General features: G+C 44.1%; 1 protein-coding gene across 3 annotated transcripts in view; it reads left to right on the forward strand.

Annotated features, from left to right (window-relative positions):
• marchf8 (membrane-associated ring finger (C3HC4) 8) overlaps positions 1-16,887 on the forward strand; it is a 78,048-nt gene that overhangs the window by 15,149 nt on the left and 46,012 nt on the right. For all 3 annotated transcript variants that reach the window (XM_071914172.2, XM_071914174.2, XM_071914173.2), the window contains one exon: positions 4,018-4,211. In XM_071914172.2, the coding sequence (XP_071770273.1) occupies positions 4,119-4,211 (93 nt within the window). In that variant the 5' untranslated portion in view covers positions 4,018-4,118. The remainder of the gene's footprint in view (positions 1-4,017; positions 4,212-16,887) is intronic.

Genomic DNA, 16,887 nt, shown 5'->3' on the forward strand with positions numbered 1-16,887 from the left:
AAAGACCTTAGGCTTGAAACAGTACGCCAATTAAGAGAGGATTTTACTACGGTTGTTATTCTTTAGAAGTGACTAGCTTGCCGGTACCGGAGGATAGAGAGTCGTCAGTGTGTCGCTGACCGCACAGACAGAAATGACACTGTGATGGATGCTGTTGTTTATTTCATTGCACTGCAGCAAAAGCTGTCATGTGAACCGCAGCTTTACAAATGCAGTGCACAGATATATGACACAGCTGGTCTATGTGTTTGTTTTTGTGTGGTTTTTGTGTGTGTGTATATAGGGCAGGGCATGCATGTTGTCTTCATGCTGCTCAGTGACTCTGTTTGTGTTGGATTCTCTCTCTCTCTCTCTCTCTCTCTCTCTCTCTCTCTCTCCCTCTTATTTACTTCACATTGTAGGAAATGGCAAGAGATATTTTGTAGTCAATAAAGAAGTCTGTCGCTTGTGGCTGAAATACAGTAGAGAGATGTTTAATGATGATGCCCTCTGGGGTTAACTTTGTCCCCCTGTTAATTTACTTTAACTGATTAGCCTAAAACACACACACACACACACACACACACACACACACACACACACACACACACACACACACACACTCATTATGAGCCTGGGTGCTCTCTGCCCATCAAAGTGACCTCTGTTTTTTAGCCATAGCTCATTAAGTCGCAGTGTAGTGGTGTAATGGCTGATGATATAGAGATAACATGACCAAAGGTACTGAATTACTTTACCTCTTTTACATTCAAGTCACAAGGTCTGCTCTACTTTGAAGAAAATCTAGAGTAATGACTTGGGAAGGAAGGAAGACGTGCAGTCAAAAGAGGGCTAGGCATTAAGAGAGATGGAGTGATTGGTGACTACAGATGCACACAGGCCATCCTAGGTTTTTATTCATGTTTACCATTTTGTGTGTTGACAGCAGAGGCAGCCGAAAGCCAACAGAGCGAGCGTCATGACAGGCCATTAAAAATACAAAATTGATGTTTAGGTTTGGGTTCAGCAACAATCTAAAAAGATGAGGCTTGGATGGGAATCTACAAACGGGGGGACCAAGTGTTTACCCCGCAGGCACATTTTTTCATGTTTTTTATTATTTTTTTTATTTTTCCACTATATCCACCTCCCTGCATGTATCTATGGGGGCAGAGAGGGTCAAGGGAGGTTGTTAGGATGTTTCAGTGACCTATATACAGACGCAGTTTGCTCCTCTGTCTCTGGACGGAGCCTCCTGGGGAGTATCGTTACGCTCCTCGCAGCCATGATGAAATATATTCTGTGTTCAGGCGCATCCGAAATCCATATGTGATGATGTTTCATTTGACATGATGTGCTTTCACTGCCTTTTTTTTTTTTTTTACTTATTCCCACCCCACAACTCTCAAGGAGCTTCATTAGGTATTGTATACAGCGCATACAGTCAAACATTACAATTGGAGATGTTTGTTGTTGTCATCTCTCTGTCTGCATCAATTTCCTTGTGACACCTGCGTTATGACTTCTACTCTACCATTACATTGAGATTTCCAGTTATTTCCATTGTATTGTACTGTATTATTGTAGTAAAAAGTGGGTAGCTTTTATCATCATGATCAGTTTGTATGTCTGTGTGGTGTCACATTTTAAACTTGTAGCAACCCACTAGGATAAACGGTCATGGTATTTAACTTTAGGGATACAAAAATATGTAAAATGTTATCAGACGGTGACTAATGTTATGAACAAACAATAGTTATACAGTTTTTTACATTAGTTTGTCTTGTAGCTGTAAACTGTTAGTTACCCTCCACTGCATCCCTGATCCTACCAGGACCGGTGTGCAGTCTGTTAGTTTGACTGACAAATGTGTTGATGGGTGCTAAGGTGCTTTCTGTCTGGTACCCCCCTGCCCCCTCCCCCTCCCTCCCCCTCCCTCCCCTCTACTGGCACTGAGCTGAGACTGCCAGCTGTTGCGGTAGCAGCTGATGTGACAGCTGACTGTGTGCGTGAGTGAAGCCGCCACAGTCTGAGATCACCATGAGTTCAGGTGTATGATTGCCTTTCCGTCGTAATAAGGCTCAGTGTTTCCCATAGACTTTACTTGGGCGGGCCGCCCAGGTATGCCCAGGTATATTAACGGCCATTTGGCTACCCATTTTAGCATTTTTATTTTTATTGTTTTATCCGTCCGAGAGAACGACGCCATCCGGGATCGATTAACTAGTGGACAATCTCCCCTTTCTTTTTTTCACTATTTAATCGTAGAACTGCGTGTAGCGCTTTGATTCGCTCAGCCCCTAATTGCTCCACGCGACCTCTCTCTCTGTCTCTCTCTCTCTGTCTCTCTCTCTCTCTCTCTCTCTCCGGACCTGTCTGTTCGCCTCCCACTGCACACGCATGAGGGAGATTTTTTTTTCCATTCCAAGAAGACGGCCGACTGAATTCCCGAAAAGAAGAACTAACAGTTAACGTTACTCGGAATACAGCTGAGTTTCCGAGATTAGCACACTGTATAGCCTAGCTGCTAGTCAGTATCCACTGAGTGGACTGATAACGCTAATAGAGGAGCTGCTGAGCAGTAAAGCAGAGCAGAATAATATCAAAGGCTGTAATGTAACGATGTAAAGGATATAGGAATACAGGAATAGGAAGGAAGGAATACTAGGAATACAGGAGAGACTGACAGCAGAGAGAGATGCAGAGGGGCAGAAAGCAGATTTCTCTGTAAAAGGAGTCTCATTTCTATTCTTCACCTTGAAGACAAATGCAAGCAACAAACAGAACAGTGTAGCACTGTTTATATTTTTAAGTGATGTTCTCTTTGACACCAAGTACTTTAGATATATACAGTTGCCAACCCACCTACCACCACCAGATGTATACCGTTGCCAACCCACCTGCCACCACAAATACATTCGAATTCTGTGGGAAACACTGTAAGGCCTTATTTAGAGTGGAGATAGTGGAGTGATAGGGCTGAACTGAACTGTGGTGGTCTGGTACTGAAGCACTTCCTCCATGTGTGGCATTCTCAGTCCAAAGCCTTTTTTCACTCATGCTGCTTTCTGATTACTGCCATTTCACTGACCTCCCTCCATCTCCCTGCTTTTTGGTTTCTTAATCCTGTCATTTTCATACTGTACAGCTTGAGGGTTTACTTACACACACACACACACACACACACACACACACACACACACACAGCCTAGTGTCGAGAAGGGGCTAAGGCTTAATTGCTGTCAGTGGCAGTACAGATGGCTGCATTAACTGAAGTAAAAACAGCCCATTTGTAAAAGCTCTTGTGTAACTCCCCAGGACAGCCCCATACTGCTGGCTCTGTTATCACAGTCATACTGCGTCTCTATCGAAGAAAGATAGAGAACACCACACACCACTGTGCTCTCTTTTGTGGAATTAGCCTCCCTAAATGTCCAGGTCCATAGAGAAAGTAAATTCCCGCGCACACAGAATCACCTCTGTAATGATTTATTACACACTAATGGGATCACCTCAGCAATAAATGATTACACTCTATTCTGAGACACACTTCTACTCCTGGAAATCATGGGAGGGAAAGGACAACTGTGCCTTTGGTGGTTTGATAACTGTACAGTCGACCAAAGTTTCTTAAATTGTGCATCAGCACCCAAAATGGTTCCTGGGCTTGTCTTTAATGGGTTCTGACATGATAAGAGTACTGGTACGCTTTATTGAGACTGTGTCCCAGTGTGACATCCTGACTGTAATCTGCATTTTCAATTTGGGTTCGAAGTTTTAAGAACCCTAGTTGTCGTTCAAGAGGCCATTCAAGTGATCAAGTATCCAAATGATAGCGGTGGCTCCACACACAAGTGTTCAATATGCAGCTGTTCCACTCTGCTTTATGACTTTCATTTCTTATTTCTTATCGCGGACTTTCATTTTCATTTCAGCCCTCTGACCGCCGTGATATACAGTCTGCTTGTATAGCTTATTTGAATGTGATTATATTCTCTCGTATCTAATCTCTCCCTGTCCTCTGTGTGTCCTCTCTAGGGCAGCGCGGGCCAGGTGTAGCAGTTCAGACCATCATGCCCGTTGCTCTGGCGGCGGGACAGGACGTGTGTGTGTGAGCGCCCCCGGTCGGCTCTGCTGGGATGAACATGCCACTGCACCAAATCTCTGTCATCCCCCGTGATGTCACCTCCTCTCGGGTGTCAGGTGGGAAGGCCAAGGACAAGGACAAGCAGGTAAGGGTCAAGGGTTCACGGGTCAAATCAGACAAGAAGCCGCACTGTCTCTTAGGCTGGGGGCACACTAGAGGATCATCGGGCCGATTTACTCCATATTGACCCATCCTGTTGGCCCAAGCTTGGTTGGGACCGATGATCAGCACAGATTACCTGGTAGCGTGAGAGATTTACAGATTCAATTTTAACCACACTGATTGATCTGATCCGCCCGTTTAATATCAAACATGTTTGATATTTACAACCCAACATCTGCACAGGTCCCAAACAAGTGTGTGGGGATCAAAGATTTATTCCAAGAGTGGAGACCGCCAACAGCTAATGAGAGCTGTTTTTTTACAATGAGGCGATGCAGAACTGTTATATTTAAAAAGTTAAATCAATGATATTAATGCGTACCTATTTAAAGGATAATACCAATAGGTTTTTTGTCTTAAGTTGTTTTTCCAATCGTCTAGCTTGCCCTCCTTCTTTACATTATTCCCGGTGGTGTCTGCACACAGCATAGTTGGAGATATCAGCGCTCGTTTTCCTCCCTTCAGAGAAACCATTTGCTGCCATTCATTCTTGTGCAGTATGAAAAACAACTTCCACACAAATTGCCCGAGCTGCATAATCCATCACAGCAAACATGAAGTCTTAATTTGGTTTTGTCGGAGTTGGTTTTGCTGTTATTTCATTGTGCCCGAGTTGAGTGTTTTCATATCAGTGCGTGCGTTACGTTGCGTTCTGCTTACTGTCAATCATCTGACACCCATAGGAAGGAACTGAAGTCTCCACCAGGAAATAATCCGTCAAAACATGTTGCCTTGCCAGGTTTGACACTGTGGAGTTTGTATTTTAAATACAACAAAAAAAACCAACAGATAGATATTTCAAAATCTTTCAGTGCATATTAATGAACATTGAATCACACGAGTTCCTGTGAGATTAGAGGTCCTAGAGGTTGTGACATATCACAAGTCATCTGTTAAATCTGTTATATGTGATGCAGAATAATTGTTGGATAATTGTATGATTATTTTTTTTTTTTTAAAGTCTTCTACTGGGTTCCCAGCGTTTATGTAACAGTCACACTGAGTCTATTCTGCCTGCAGGTTGAAAGAACACTGCATGCATTCACAAAACCATGTGAAGCACACATTAACAGCGTATTAACACCTTGAAATGTATTGGGGTGTCTGTGTGTGTGTGTGTGTGTGTGTGTGTGTGTGTGTGTGTGCTCCAGACAGCCACACTTTTCAGTATCCTCGTTTGTTCTTGGCATAATGGCACAAGATTATATTTAAAAGGTAACATTTTCAGATACTATGGTATTCAATTTTCACAATATCGCTAACAAATTTCTCAGTAATGAAAAAACAGTGGACAGTGGACTCACATGTTGAAATTGTTGGGATTTTTGTCAATGTTCAATCCACTCAGTATGTAGTATATTGAATAATGCAATGAAGCTGAGTCACACGCAAATCATTTATTGGTGCCGGGCTGAAGTCGAATCCAAAGAAATGTTAAGTAGCGCCCGCACTCTGCGCACCTTTATTGTTCCTCAAGTTGAAAGACAACATTTCAGCCCACACTGGACTGAAGACGGCCTCTATTTACCATTTCTTTAACCTTGAATAACCCATGAGAGGTGGTGTTTGTGCGAACACTCTGTACTGTTTTGTCTGGGTTTGTGTGTGTGTGTGTGTGTGTGTGTGTGCCAGCTAGGAGTGAGTCTTGAACCCACAGCTCCTTTGCCCGCCATCAGCTGTTACACTCTACTGAAAAGCAAGCTCTTGATTTCGACTAATGATGGTGCTTTCACTGTAGGAATGAGTTTAACCTACTTCTTCGACTCCGTCACATTTGTTCACCTTTGCCTGAAGCTTGTCCCGTACCTCTTCCATCGTTCTGCAAAGGTATTGCAGATAATTCAGCGCCATTCCTTCCTTTTTCTCGCCTTCCTTCCTCATTCTCTTGTCTCCTCTGGTGTTTGCTGAAGGTGATTGGTTGCTGACACTAATGAGAGTGCTGTCACCAGGAAGTGTCGCGGCTGTCGCGGCCGTCGTGGTGTTTGAGCCGGGTGGGGGAGGATGGGGCGGGGGAGTCGGGGTGCACCGGGGTGAGGAAAGTTACCCTGTGTGTCCTGTCGACAGATGGTCATCAGACTACAAACCGGGAGTTAATATTTTAATGCCACTGGTGTCAATCTGGCCCCAACAGCAGAGAAATGAAGTCTGCTTTGCGATGCTTCTCACACAAACATTTGGCTCCTGTGCTGCCTGTGGACAGGACTGAACAGAGGTGGCCTTGCATCTAATGAGACCGGTCAAGGTTTGATCTGCTGTTCCCTCTGTGTCTGAAACCACATATAGCATTTATTTATGGTGTATTATAAATCTCCCGGCTACTTAAAATGTAACAATGCTTGCTGCAGTCTCTCTAAAATCACCTGCTCTCCACTTTATTCGTGCCCTCCGCTGCTTCAGAAAGGTCTCTCACCAGTCAAGGAATTAAGCTTTCACAGAAAATGTTCTGAAAACTCCCAAATCCTCCCAAATAAAAGCCTCAGGCAACCTGTCACGGCTCCTGTTTGCACTGTTGGCGGTTGTGTTGATTCATGAGGATTAGTTGTTATCGCAATTGATTTGCCGATGATAATGAAGAAAGTCGTCAATATTGTAACATTATGATACACGTCTTTTCCCAGTCAGTCAGTCAGTCAGTCACGGCAGCCTGTTGATCATTTCATTTGCTCTGGGCCCTCCCCCCCCCTCCCCCTCCCCCCCCCCTCTCTCTCTCTCTCTCTCTCTCTCTCTCTCTCTGGACCTGCACTCCACTCCCATCATGCATCACACTGAAGTGCTCTCAGATACAGTTGCTTTTTTCCAGCACTGGAACAAAGCGAGGTGCTAAGACAATGTGTCTCCGGCCTGCCTGTCTCACAGGCCTCATCAGATCACAATAGAGCCTCGGCACTAAGTGGAGCACAGGTGTTCTTAAGAGGCCTCTTCCCTCCTGCATATGGTGGAGTGTTTCAGCCTCGCTGTGCGTGCCAGTGACGCTACACACGTACTTATAAGACGTTTGATTATAGGGTCAAATGCTTTTTTATTTAGTTCTACTTGTTTTGTACTGTTGTATCCATGCAGATGTATTTCATTCCCACTTCTGTTTGTTTGAGCTTGTCCTTAGCCTTTTGATATGTCAGAGTTCTGATTTATCTTATTCATATTCGTGCTTGTCTTTCATGCTGTGGCCCATGACAAAGCAGTCCTGATTTTTTTTTATTTTATTGTATCCTAGTTTTAAATTTTGTGCATTTGTTTTGGATGTATATTGCGTTTTAGTGGGACCCCAGGAAGAATAGCTGACACTCTTGTATACAGCTAATGGGGATCCTTATCACTAATCAAATAAACACACAGTGTCGTGAGAAGGCACACACATTTTCATTTTCATTCAGGCACATACACACACCCCCACACACACTTTTATTGATGACTCAATTGGTAATTCAGACCTCAAAGTAAGCACATTATCTGAGTTTGCGGGCACTCCAAGCAGTCAGTGTGAAACTCAAATCATGCCTTTTCACTCCAAAAGTGAAAATGATATGGGATTAAATTCCTAACCTGGTTTCGTGCAGTATCATGTTATTTGGCATGACGTTGTGTTGCTCGCATATTTTGACAAAGCATAGTAACAGGATTGATTTTCTGAACTGCATGTCCAACTCAGTGAGAGCAGCAGCCACAGCGACGTTACCTTTTAGTCTGTGTGAGGGAATAAGAGATGAAACTGTAAGCTCGGCATCGTCTAGGGGGCATTTGGTCTCTCCGCTGCCATGCTTGCTAACAACCTAATATCCAACCCTCCTCCCCTCTGCTCGGCATCATTCCCACCTTCGCTCTCTCCCTCCCACTTGCTGAGCCTCCGTTATTCCCCTCAGGAATAAGTGGATAAACGGCGGTGATTCCTGTCTTCCCCCTGGACCCATCAGCAAAATGGAGAAAGGAGGGATGGAGCGCCGGGAAAGAGGAGAGGGGAAACGGCTTAGTGTTTACTCTGAATGCTGATCAGCTCGAGGGTCCAGCAGAGATGTGTGTGTGTGTGTGTGTGTGTGTGTGTGTGTGTGTGCGTGTGTGTGTGCATGCCCAGAGTTTAGTCACAGAGCACAGCCCATCTGGCCCTCTTAGACAACACAACTGTTCTTTTAGCACCTCAAGAAAAAAAGCAGAACTTTCCTCTACTTAGAATTCAGTGTTAGTCAGCTGCTTCTTCAAAGAGCAACACATCTTTAACTCTTGCTGGCCGCTCTCTGGCCTTTTTTCTTTTTTTTTCTTTCTTACCGAGCCTCCACACAAAATCATTTGTCTCCCACCAAATCCACTTTGGCGATGTGCTCATAGGTACTTTGCTCATGCACTGTGGCCTTCCACGTTCAGGAGAAATTGTGTTTGGGTAGATAAATCAAGGTAAAAAAAAAATTCAAATAAGGAGTGTCAAAGACTTGGAGAGCAAAGTGATGCTTCTCGAAAAAAGTTCCCTGACAGTTCTCAGCTTTGGCAAATAATGCGGTCAGACTTATTTGAGTCTGCGGTGTTTGATAAGGCATGCAGGGAGCGGATTATGTATTCGTCGAGAATAAAATAAGCTCTGGTACAGGTTGGCAGACGGGGAAGTAGAAAAACTAACCTTGTTTTGGTATTCGGGACTTAAGTCGTGTCTTGTTTGTGGGAAATGCATACTCTCTGTTTAGCTGTGGTTGTTTTCTTGGTGATCGTATCTCTTAAGCTTTATCTCCAGTGTAGCTTGCTGGTTTCCACCCATGTTAAATACAGGACTTTACATGAGCAAAGTGTGATTACACCCAGTGAACTGAGAAGTACATTAACACTCCACTGAACCCACCTGTAACTTTCATTTCCAGGCAGTTAAACCTACATTCGCACCAATCCACAGGTGCCGGCACTCTTAACACTTACACACACGCATCGGTAATATAGCTTATATGAATATCTTGATGCACGCACACACACCCTTTTGATGTCCCATGTATTTTTCATGAAAGCAGAGAGGGCACTGAAGGCTTTGTCCTTCAGTAAGTCTGTGTTGGAGTCAAGGACAGCAGAGACTGGCGCTCTCTCCTCTGATGTTCGGGGGTTTGATAACAGCCGCCACAGTGCTGCTGGGCGCCGAGAGAGCATCGCCGGGCTTTGTAGAGAGGAAGATCAAACACTGACCGCCGCAGCAGCAACTTTTAACAGAGCCTCCAGGCTAGACACAGACATTAGAGCCCGATTCATGTGTCCGTCTTTGCTGATTCAACGAAGCACTACTAGTCGAGCTTTGTTTTTTCTCAAATTCCATGTTTTTCTACCTCTGATAACCGCATTCTCGCACCTGGAGGTAGTTGAAGCGAATTGGCTAAGGTGGCGGGTAGCGGGCAGCCTGTTTACCTAAAAAAACAGGTAACGCTATCTCTAAAGACTAAAAATACTGTTTGCTTTAATTCTGCAGATGTGTTTAAAAATATTTCCAAATATGTTTCTCAACCCCGAGGCAGGGAAACATTGGACAAACATTGGGTGGATCCTACTGTCCAAATCAGTCCCCTCCAGATTGCTGCGCCTGGGGGCGTGCAAATGGAAATGTCATGTTAATTACCCAGAAAGCCTTGGGGCGGCGTGAGGAAGGCATGAAACGCTGAATTATCAGGAAAGGGAGTTGTTTACCTGTTGTGTGACTTGGGTGTAGGAGCTGTGAGCACAGGTTGGTTTCATTTAGTTGGAATGGAAGCAGCGTCAGGTAAATGCATCTGAGGGGCCGGTCTGGGTTTATCATGCAGACTTTATAGGTGCCAGTGCACTATATTGGCAAAATTTCTGTCCCCAGACACATTTGTGTATTCTCCAGGATGTACACAAATGCATACATCTCTCTCTCCCTCTCTCTCTCTCTCCCTCTCCCTCTCTCCCTCTCCACACACACACACACACACACGCCTACGTTCATCCTGGTGTAGATGTTCTGGGGCCAAACAGGAGCCCTGGCCTGTCTATAAAGCAGAAGCTGGAGAGGGAAGATAACACATAGGCGGATTAGGATTCTCACTATTCTGGGAGCTATTTTCATAAACCCAAAGGTATAAATGTAATGTGTCAGCAGACTAGCCTGCTTTACATATGTCACTCCACCTCTCCTCTAGCCTCGTGGAATTCAGGAAAAAATCATTTCTCAAACTTGGCCAACTTCATTCTTGAACCACTGTAATAGATGTACTTAATTGTTGTTCCCTGTGATCTGGAAATGAAGCGGTTTGAGACTAGAGCAGGAGACTGTTTCTGTTTCCCGGTGTTGCTGATAGTTTTTCTGTGTTCCGGCAAGATTCAATACGGATAATTACTGCTGTTATACCTGTAGAACTGCAGCTGTTTTCCGCTCTCTGCCTCTTGTTTCTCTCTCGCTCTTTCTTTCCAAGTCTCTCCTTTTCTTCTCGAAGCACACATGCAAGGACGTGCGCTCGTGCAGGTACATACAAACCCACGATGCACACACACACACACACACACACACACACACACACACACACACACACACACACACACACACGCCAGCAGCTGGTGTTGTTAGTCAGCCCGTCTGTGCAGGTCTTGTGCGGAGCTCCCTGAGGACCCGGCTGCGCGGAGCCACTTGAGGTTGAAGTGCTAAAAAACATAATTAAATGTGGAGGAGCCGACATGATGGCCGGGCCTTTGAGGGCCTTCCACTGCTGCGAGGAAGGACTTTGCATTCACCTTGTTAAAGATTTCATTAGGACTTCAGGCGATGTGATTGCTCTGCAGGTAATTCTACATCCTGTGCTTGATATTGAGGTTTACACGCCATTATAGTTGACCCACGCCAGCAGAAAATAGAACCGTGTTTCAGAGGAATAACCAGCAAATATTTATAGTCCTCTTAGCGGCTGTATGTGCTGGTAGATGTGGCACAGTATTGTATGAAACAGTGGAAGGAAGGTTCTTACTCTTCCCTTTCTGACAGTGTGAGTGGGCGTGTTCGTCCCTGTGTGTGTTTCGCCTTGTGGTTTCGGAAGAGCGGCTATTAGCAGCAGGAGACGCTGAGAGGAGATGATATCTTCTAATTAACCCCTGCTCCCCTGCTTCCTACCACCTCCTCAGTGTTTTCAGACACACAGTCGACACATACACACTTTCACAGTTGCAAATTAACACCTTAAGAAAGATGACTCGGCAGCAAAATAGTGTCCTTATACTTGAAGCTGTGTGCTATAGCGCAATGCCGTTCAAATTTCCTCTCAGGGCAGCCACATTTTCAGAATGATAATCTCACAGCTATACGTGTTATGTGAACTATTGTATAGCTTAATCCAACAGACTTTAAGCTCTTAACCTACTAACCTACAGTATTTTATTCAGCCCACCATACGCTGCAGGGACAGAATGTGCAGCATAACATCGCCTTCAAAATAGCCCTCAGTTGTGAAAGCTGCCAGTTTCACCAGAATAAATTTAAGGGAACCCATTTTAATTTTCCCACATCATAACTTTCTCCTGCCCCAGATTCTGAATATGTCTGCGGCAGTGCTGACTGTGGTTATACAGGCAAACAAATGGAGAACCGACTGACAGACAGACGGACTGATGGACAAAGACGCAGATGAAGTTATTTCTAGGAAGGAGACGCATGAAAAGGCTAGATCAGCCAGTCCTCGCTCGTCTTTGAGCGGCTGCTGCCTCGGCCCTGCTTTCTGTTCTCCATCCAGACGGAGCCTTCTGCCGCCGCGCCGCTCACCGGAAAGCTTCTCCGTGGGTCGTTCGAGGGCTCCGCTTAATTGCCTGTGACATGTTGATTTGGCTTCTGCGACTCCCACGGCCCAGAACACTCAGCCGCTGCCAGATCAATGGTCGGCTCTCCCGGCCCGCCCCGAACTCATCTCCTTCCTGAGGAGCTTCTGATAAGATGTTTCCCTCGCCGCAGCCTGTAGTGCGGCGGCGTGGAATCTGACACACAATGGCCGCCTGATGGACGCTTTTCACAGGAGCCCTAGATCCACGCTGTATAATGAAGCCCAGCTCGCACTGTAGCTCCTTCATGCTCCATTGTGGCGGCCAATGTATGGGGAACACTCAGGCACATAATGAACGTCTCGCGCATTATGTAGAAGATGGTGGGCAGTGAGATGCTCGCTTCCTTTCTAATACGTTTCCATTAAGATACGATAATGTAATTCTTGGGTGTCGGTCACATGGAAGTGAAGTCCTTTTATTTACTCCTGCGGGTCAGCTGCAGCCTGCCTCCATTCACAAATACACTCTCTTACCATGAGGCTGCATTTTTTTTTTCAAATCCCGTGTCTCCCTAAATGTCTTGATCCTTCTTCCTCCAACTTCTCCTCCCCACCTCCCTTTTTCATCCTCCTCTGTCACCCTCTCATGGTATTATCCAGTGGAAGATTAGCTTTATTAATCTCTGCTATGGATTCACTACTCTGACCAAGCTGTGAACTTCCCCATGCTGCTGTCTGACTATCTGGAGAGGCAGATGCCCAGCTGCTGCACATGTCAAATATTGCCTTTTTCACTTGTTTCTATAAAGTCCTACGACTATTTTGACTTGTGTCCAGTTTTATACATGGGGTGGCAGAGGCAAGAACACATATATGGGTGGCTGTGTCACGTGATGTTTGGACCAATAATATATCATTTAATAGATAATGTGACCAATATCATTTGATATATTGCTCGATATTTGAATGCCATGTTTTGTTTTATATGAATTCCTAAGAAGCCGTATTCACTGTAGAAAGTAAATCAAGCTTCTTAACTAGGAATCTATATTTGCCCAATAATATCCCTGACTAATGACTCATTAAGTAAATCCACAGAATTTCATAAGAGTGTCTTCCAGTGACATTAGTGGGAGACACATTACCACATATCAGATGTACTCTTCTCTCAAGCCAAATAACACTGTATAATACACTGTAGTCTCTGGTTGAATGTAATGCATGGATTAACTTTGTGCCCTTTTTACACATTAAACGATAATCAGCGTTAATAAGAGCAAAAGAAACAAGTCAGGGAAACCTTGGGATGAAAAATGCCAGACCATTAGCAGTCAAAGAAGTCATACAGTACTGCTAGACTAGCACAGGGCGCAAAAGCTATCTAAACTGAAAGCACTGCATTATTACTGTTTAAAAAGACATGTTATACAATTTCAACTGGGGGTATTTCTCCAAAAGACTTGAGTGTAATTTGTGTGTATTGAAGGATAAAGTGCTTTTACCACAATATAATATTTATCATTATTTATTCACTGTAAGCACAGTAAAGCAACACTAAACAAGGACACAATCCCATAAAGCATATGCTCTGTCATTTGTGTGTGTGTGTGTGTGTGTGTGTGTGTGTGTGTGTGTGTGTGTGTGTGTGTGTGTGTACAATGCATGTGGCCACTGCTGCTTGTCCCGAACTAACATTAACTGCATGGATTTAAATTCAATCATTACAGTTGAAACCGCTTAATATCAAAGAAATAACGTTCTACTTCAAATAGCATTTAGTTATATTTCACATGATTTGAACAATGTTTACCAGTCAGCATCAACAAAGAGACAGATATGGGGCTGTCTTGGTAACCTTAGCTAACATTAACATTAACAGTTTGACAACGTAGCATTTAGCTACGACTAATTTCATGTCATAGTCACAATGTTTTCCTTAAGCTAGCGACAAGTTGCAGCATAAAAAATTACCTTTTTTTCCTTGATGCGAAATTGAGCTCATCTCTTTGATGTAGCGTAACTGTATCCACTTCCAGACAGCGTGCAAACAACCACTCATAATCAATATCGAATAGAATTCATCCCATACTGTTTTCATCTAAGTTCCTCATAAATTAATCATGCCCCGTTTGTCTTTGAGTAGGCCTCTCGCTTTCACCTTATCTTGGATGGTAAATGGTAAGACACATGTAGTTTTGAGATGCAAAAGGCTTGTTCAACTCCAGACACTTAATTCAGTTCGTCTGCTTCGATATTATTAACCCTTTCTGTAGCTTCACAACTTTACAGATTGCTTTTGGAATTGTAGACTAGGTACTCAATGCTCTCTCTTATTTTTCCATTTCACAAATATATTCATTACTGTTATCTGTGGATCCTCAACATGAAGACACAGTCACCCAGAATGGAATCTAAGGGTTTAAGCTTTTTGTTCGTGTCCAAATTCATAACTGATTGTCTTTCTATGTCTGAATTTCTATAGATATTTATGCAATTTTATATTTAGCCTTTCAAATATGTGTGAATTTGCATCACTTGCCTTTTGGTAGGGAACTCGTAGAAGAAATGGCACCAAAAGACCCAAAATCAAGTCCAGAATTGGACACAGTTCCGTTGGCTCGGTTCACCACAAGGCTGCCGAGGTTTTATATTTCAGAGTGGAGATATGGCAATAATGAATCGGAAAACAAAATGATTGTGCTGAAGAACATTAGGAATCACTTTATTATCAGCTGACCTCCACATCTGGGGTGGCAAGATTTTTCGGCGGAGTGGCAGCTGTCACCTTGAAGTCGTCCTTTGTCCATTCATAAATTGATGGCCCAATCACCACCATTCTCATACTCATGTAGTGTTGGTTGTTGTGTTGTGTAGTTGTTTACTTTGTTAGAATATGTGTTATAAGATGGAGGTGTATTTAGGTGAATACACTGTGTAACATGGATGGTCACATAATGTAGGTATAATAGCTTCTCTCTCTTTACATTGCCATAACAGTAAAAGGTTTGTCTCCTGCCTCAGTTTTTCTTCTCTTTCTGTCCTTGGACACTGCTCTGCTCTGATCTACCATTTGTGTGATTATAATGGCTCGGCCGTGTCCTTCCACCGCTGCACTCAGAGCCTTATGTGGCACGGCGGACTGGAGTAAACAGCCATTACCTTTGATTTAGCCATTTAGGACTTCTTCTCGGGACGGAACAAAGCAGCACCACTTTCCCCCGGTTATTTAGACTTCAGGCAGGAGAAGTATACTGTATATCAGAGGTGGGTGACAGGGATGGTAATTATGGTTATGTGTAAACAATACATGGATAACAAGTTTAAGTTTCCCTTCAAATGATCTTCCTCAAAAATAGTCCTTGTTGCCCACCTGTTGAAGTAGCTGTCATGGCAACTCAAACTCCAACTCACATGAGACAGGTTGTATAACTTTATACTACGGCTGCCTCTCAAGAGTCTAATTAGCTTTCTTCCTTGGTTTCCCCCGACTGTGTCTCTGTGGATCGAATGATGAACGTAACAGTAAGAAATCCATTTTGCTTCTTTAACCTCCAGTCTGCTTCCAGGTCAAAGGTGAAAGGTGCTCAGACAAGGAAACCGCTGTGCGCCGAGAAGGTTCAATCAGGGGACTAATCTTATGCAATTTTTTCCCCCTATGATGCTTTATTGGCGGAAAAAGCTGTTCTATTGATGTTGAAAAGAAAGACAACATTCACAAAGCGCTCCCATGGCCGCAGTAGAATACCAGATGTCTAGGGGCTTTAAGCCCAAAGCACATCCTGAAATCTTGGAATCCATCTTCAGCAGGCGCACAGCCAGAGTCCCAAGACAAAGATTCATATTGTAGAGAGAAGAAATAAAACATTACTTTATCTCCAGGTCAGTTCCTTACTCTTTGGCATTGAGTGGCTGCTACAGGTATATATTTGGGATAAACATCGCCTCTACACTAGGGCTGCAACCAATGATTATTTCCATTTTCGACTAATCGATGAATCATTTTGTCTATAAAATATCAAAAAATACTGACAAATGTCCTTCATAAGAGCCAGAGCCCAAAGTGATTCTTAAAATTGTTGACTTAGTCTGACTAGCTGACTGGAAAGTATTAATTTTATAATGATGTGAAACAGAGAAAAGCAGCAAATCTTACCATTTGTGAAGGTGTAACCAGCAATGTTTGGTATTTTTACTTGATAAATGACTAAAATGATTCATCTATTACCACATTTTTAATCAATTAATGTTTCTGCCCATCGACTAATTGATTAATCGACTAATCGTTTCAGCACTACTCTACAGCCTAGGTCTCTTTTACTCTTATTGAAGAATTCTTTTTCCCTTTCTGCGTCACTGGACTGCGCAGAACGGAGAGTAACGGATAAAAATAATAGACAAGAGAGGGACGGGATGACATGCAACAAAGGTCCTGAGCCACTCTTGAACCCATGAAATTGCGTGCACACGGCGCGCGTCTTATCCCCCCACCGAGCCTGCGGACGGCACCGCCACATGAACGCACGAGTGCCCGGCCTCTCCACGAAGCATTCACTCAGCACCGCAGAGGGCAGGGGACTCTGGCCCCGCTTTGACATTCACCGCCGTCTGCCGAGAGGAGAGACTGGGGAGAGAGAGAGCAGCAGACAGAGAGAGAGAGAGAGAGAGAGAGCGAACCACAGACACACAGAGAAAGAGAGGGGGCCCGGGTGAGAGAATGAAAAGATAAGGCGAAGAAGAGCACAATTACGGTCCGTCGTCAACAGCGCGGAGGAGACGAGAGCGAGAGAGGCGCATGTCGTTGCCGTAGTAACAGAGCGAAGACTTTAAATAAGAGTAGTATTGGCGAGCCCGAAGCAGCAGAGGCAGAATGTGGAGAAA

The sequence above is a fragment of the Centroberyx gerrardi genome, chromosome 15 (genome assembly GCF_048128805.1).
Source record: "Centroberyx gerrardi isolate f3 chromosome 15, fCenGer3.hap1.cur.20231027, whole genome shotgun sequence".
In the NCBI taxonomy this organism is placed as follows: domain Eukaryota; kingdom Metazoa; phylum Chordata; class Actinopteri; order Beryciformes; family Berycidae; genus Centroberyx; species Centroberyx gerrardi.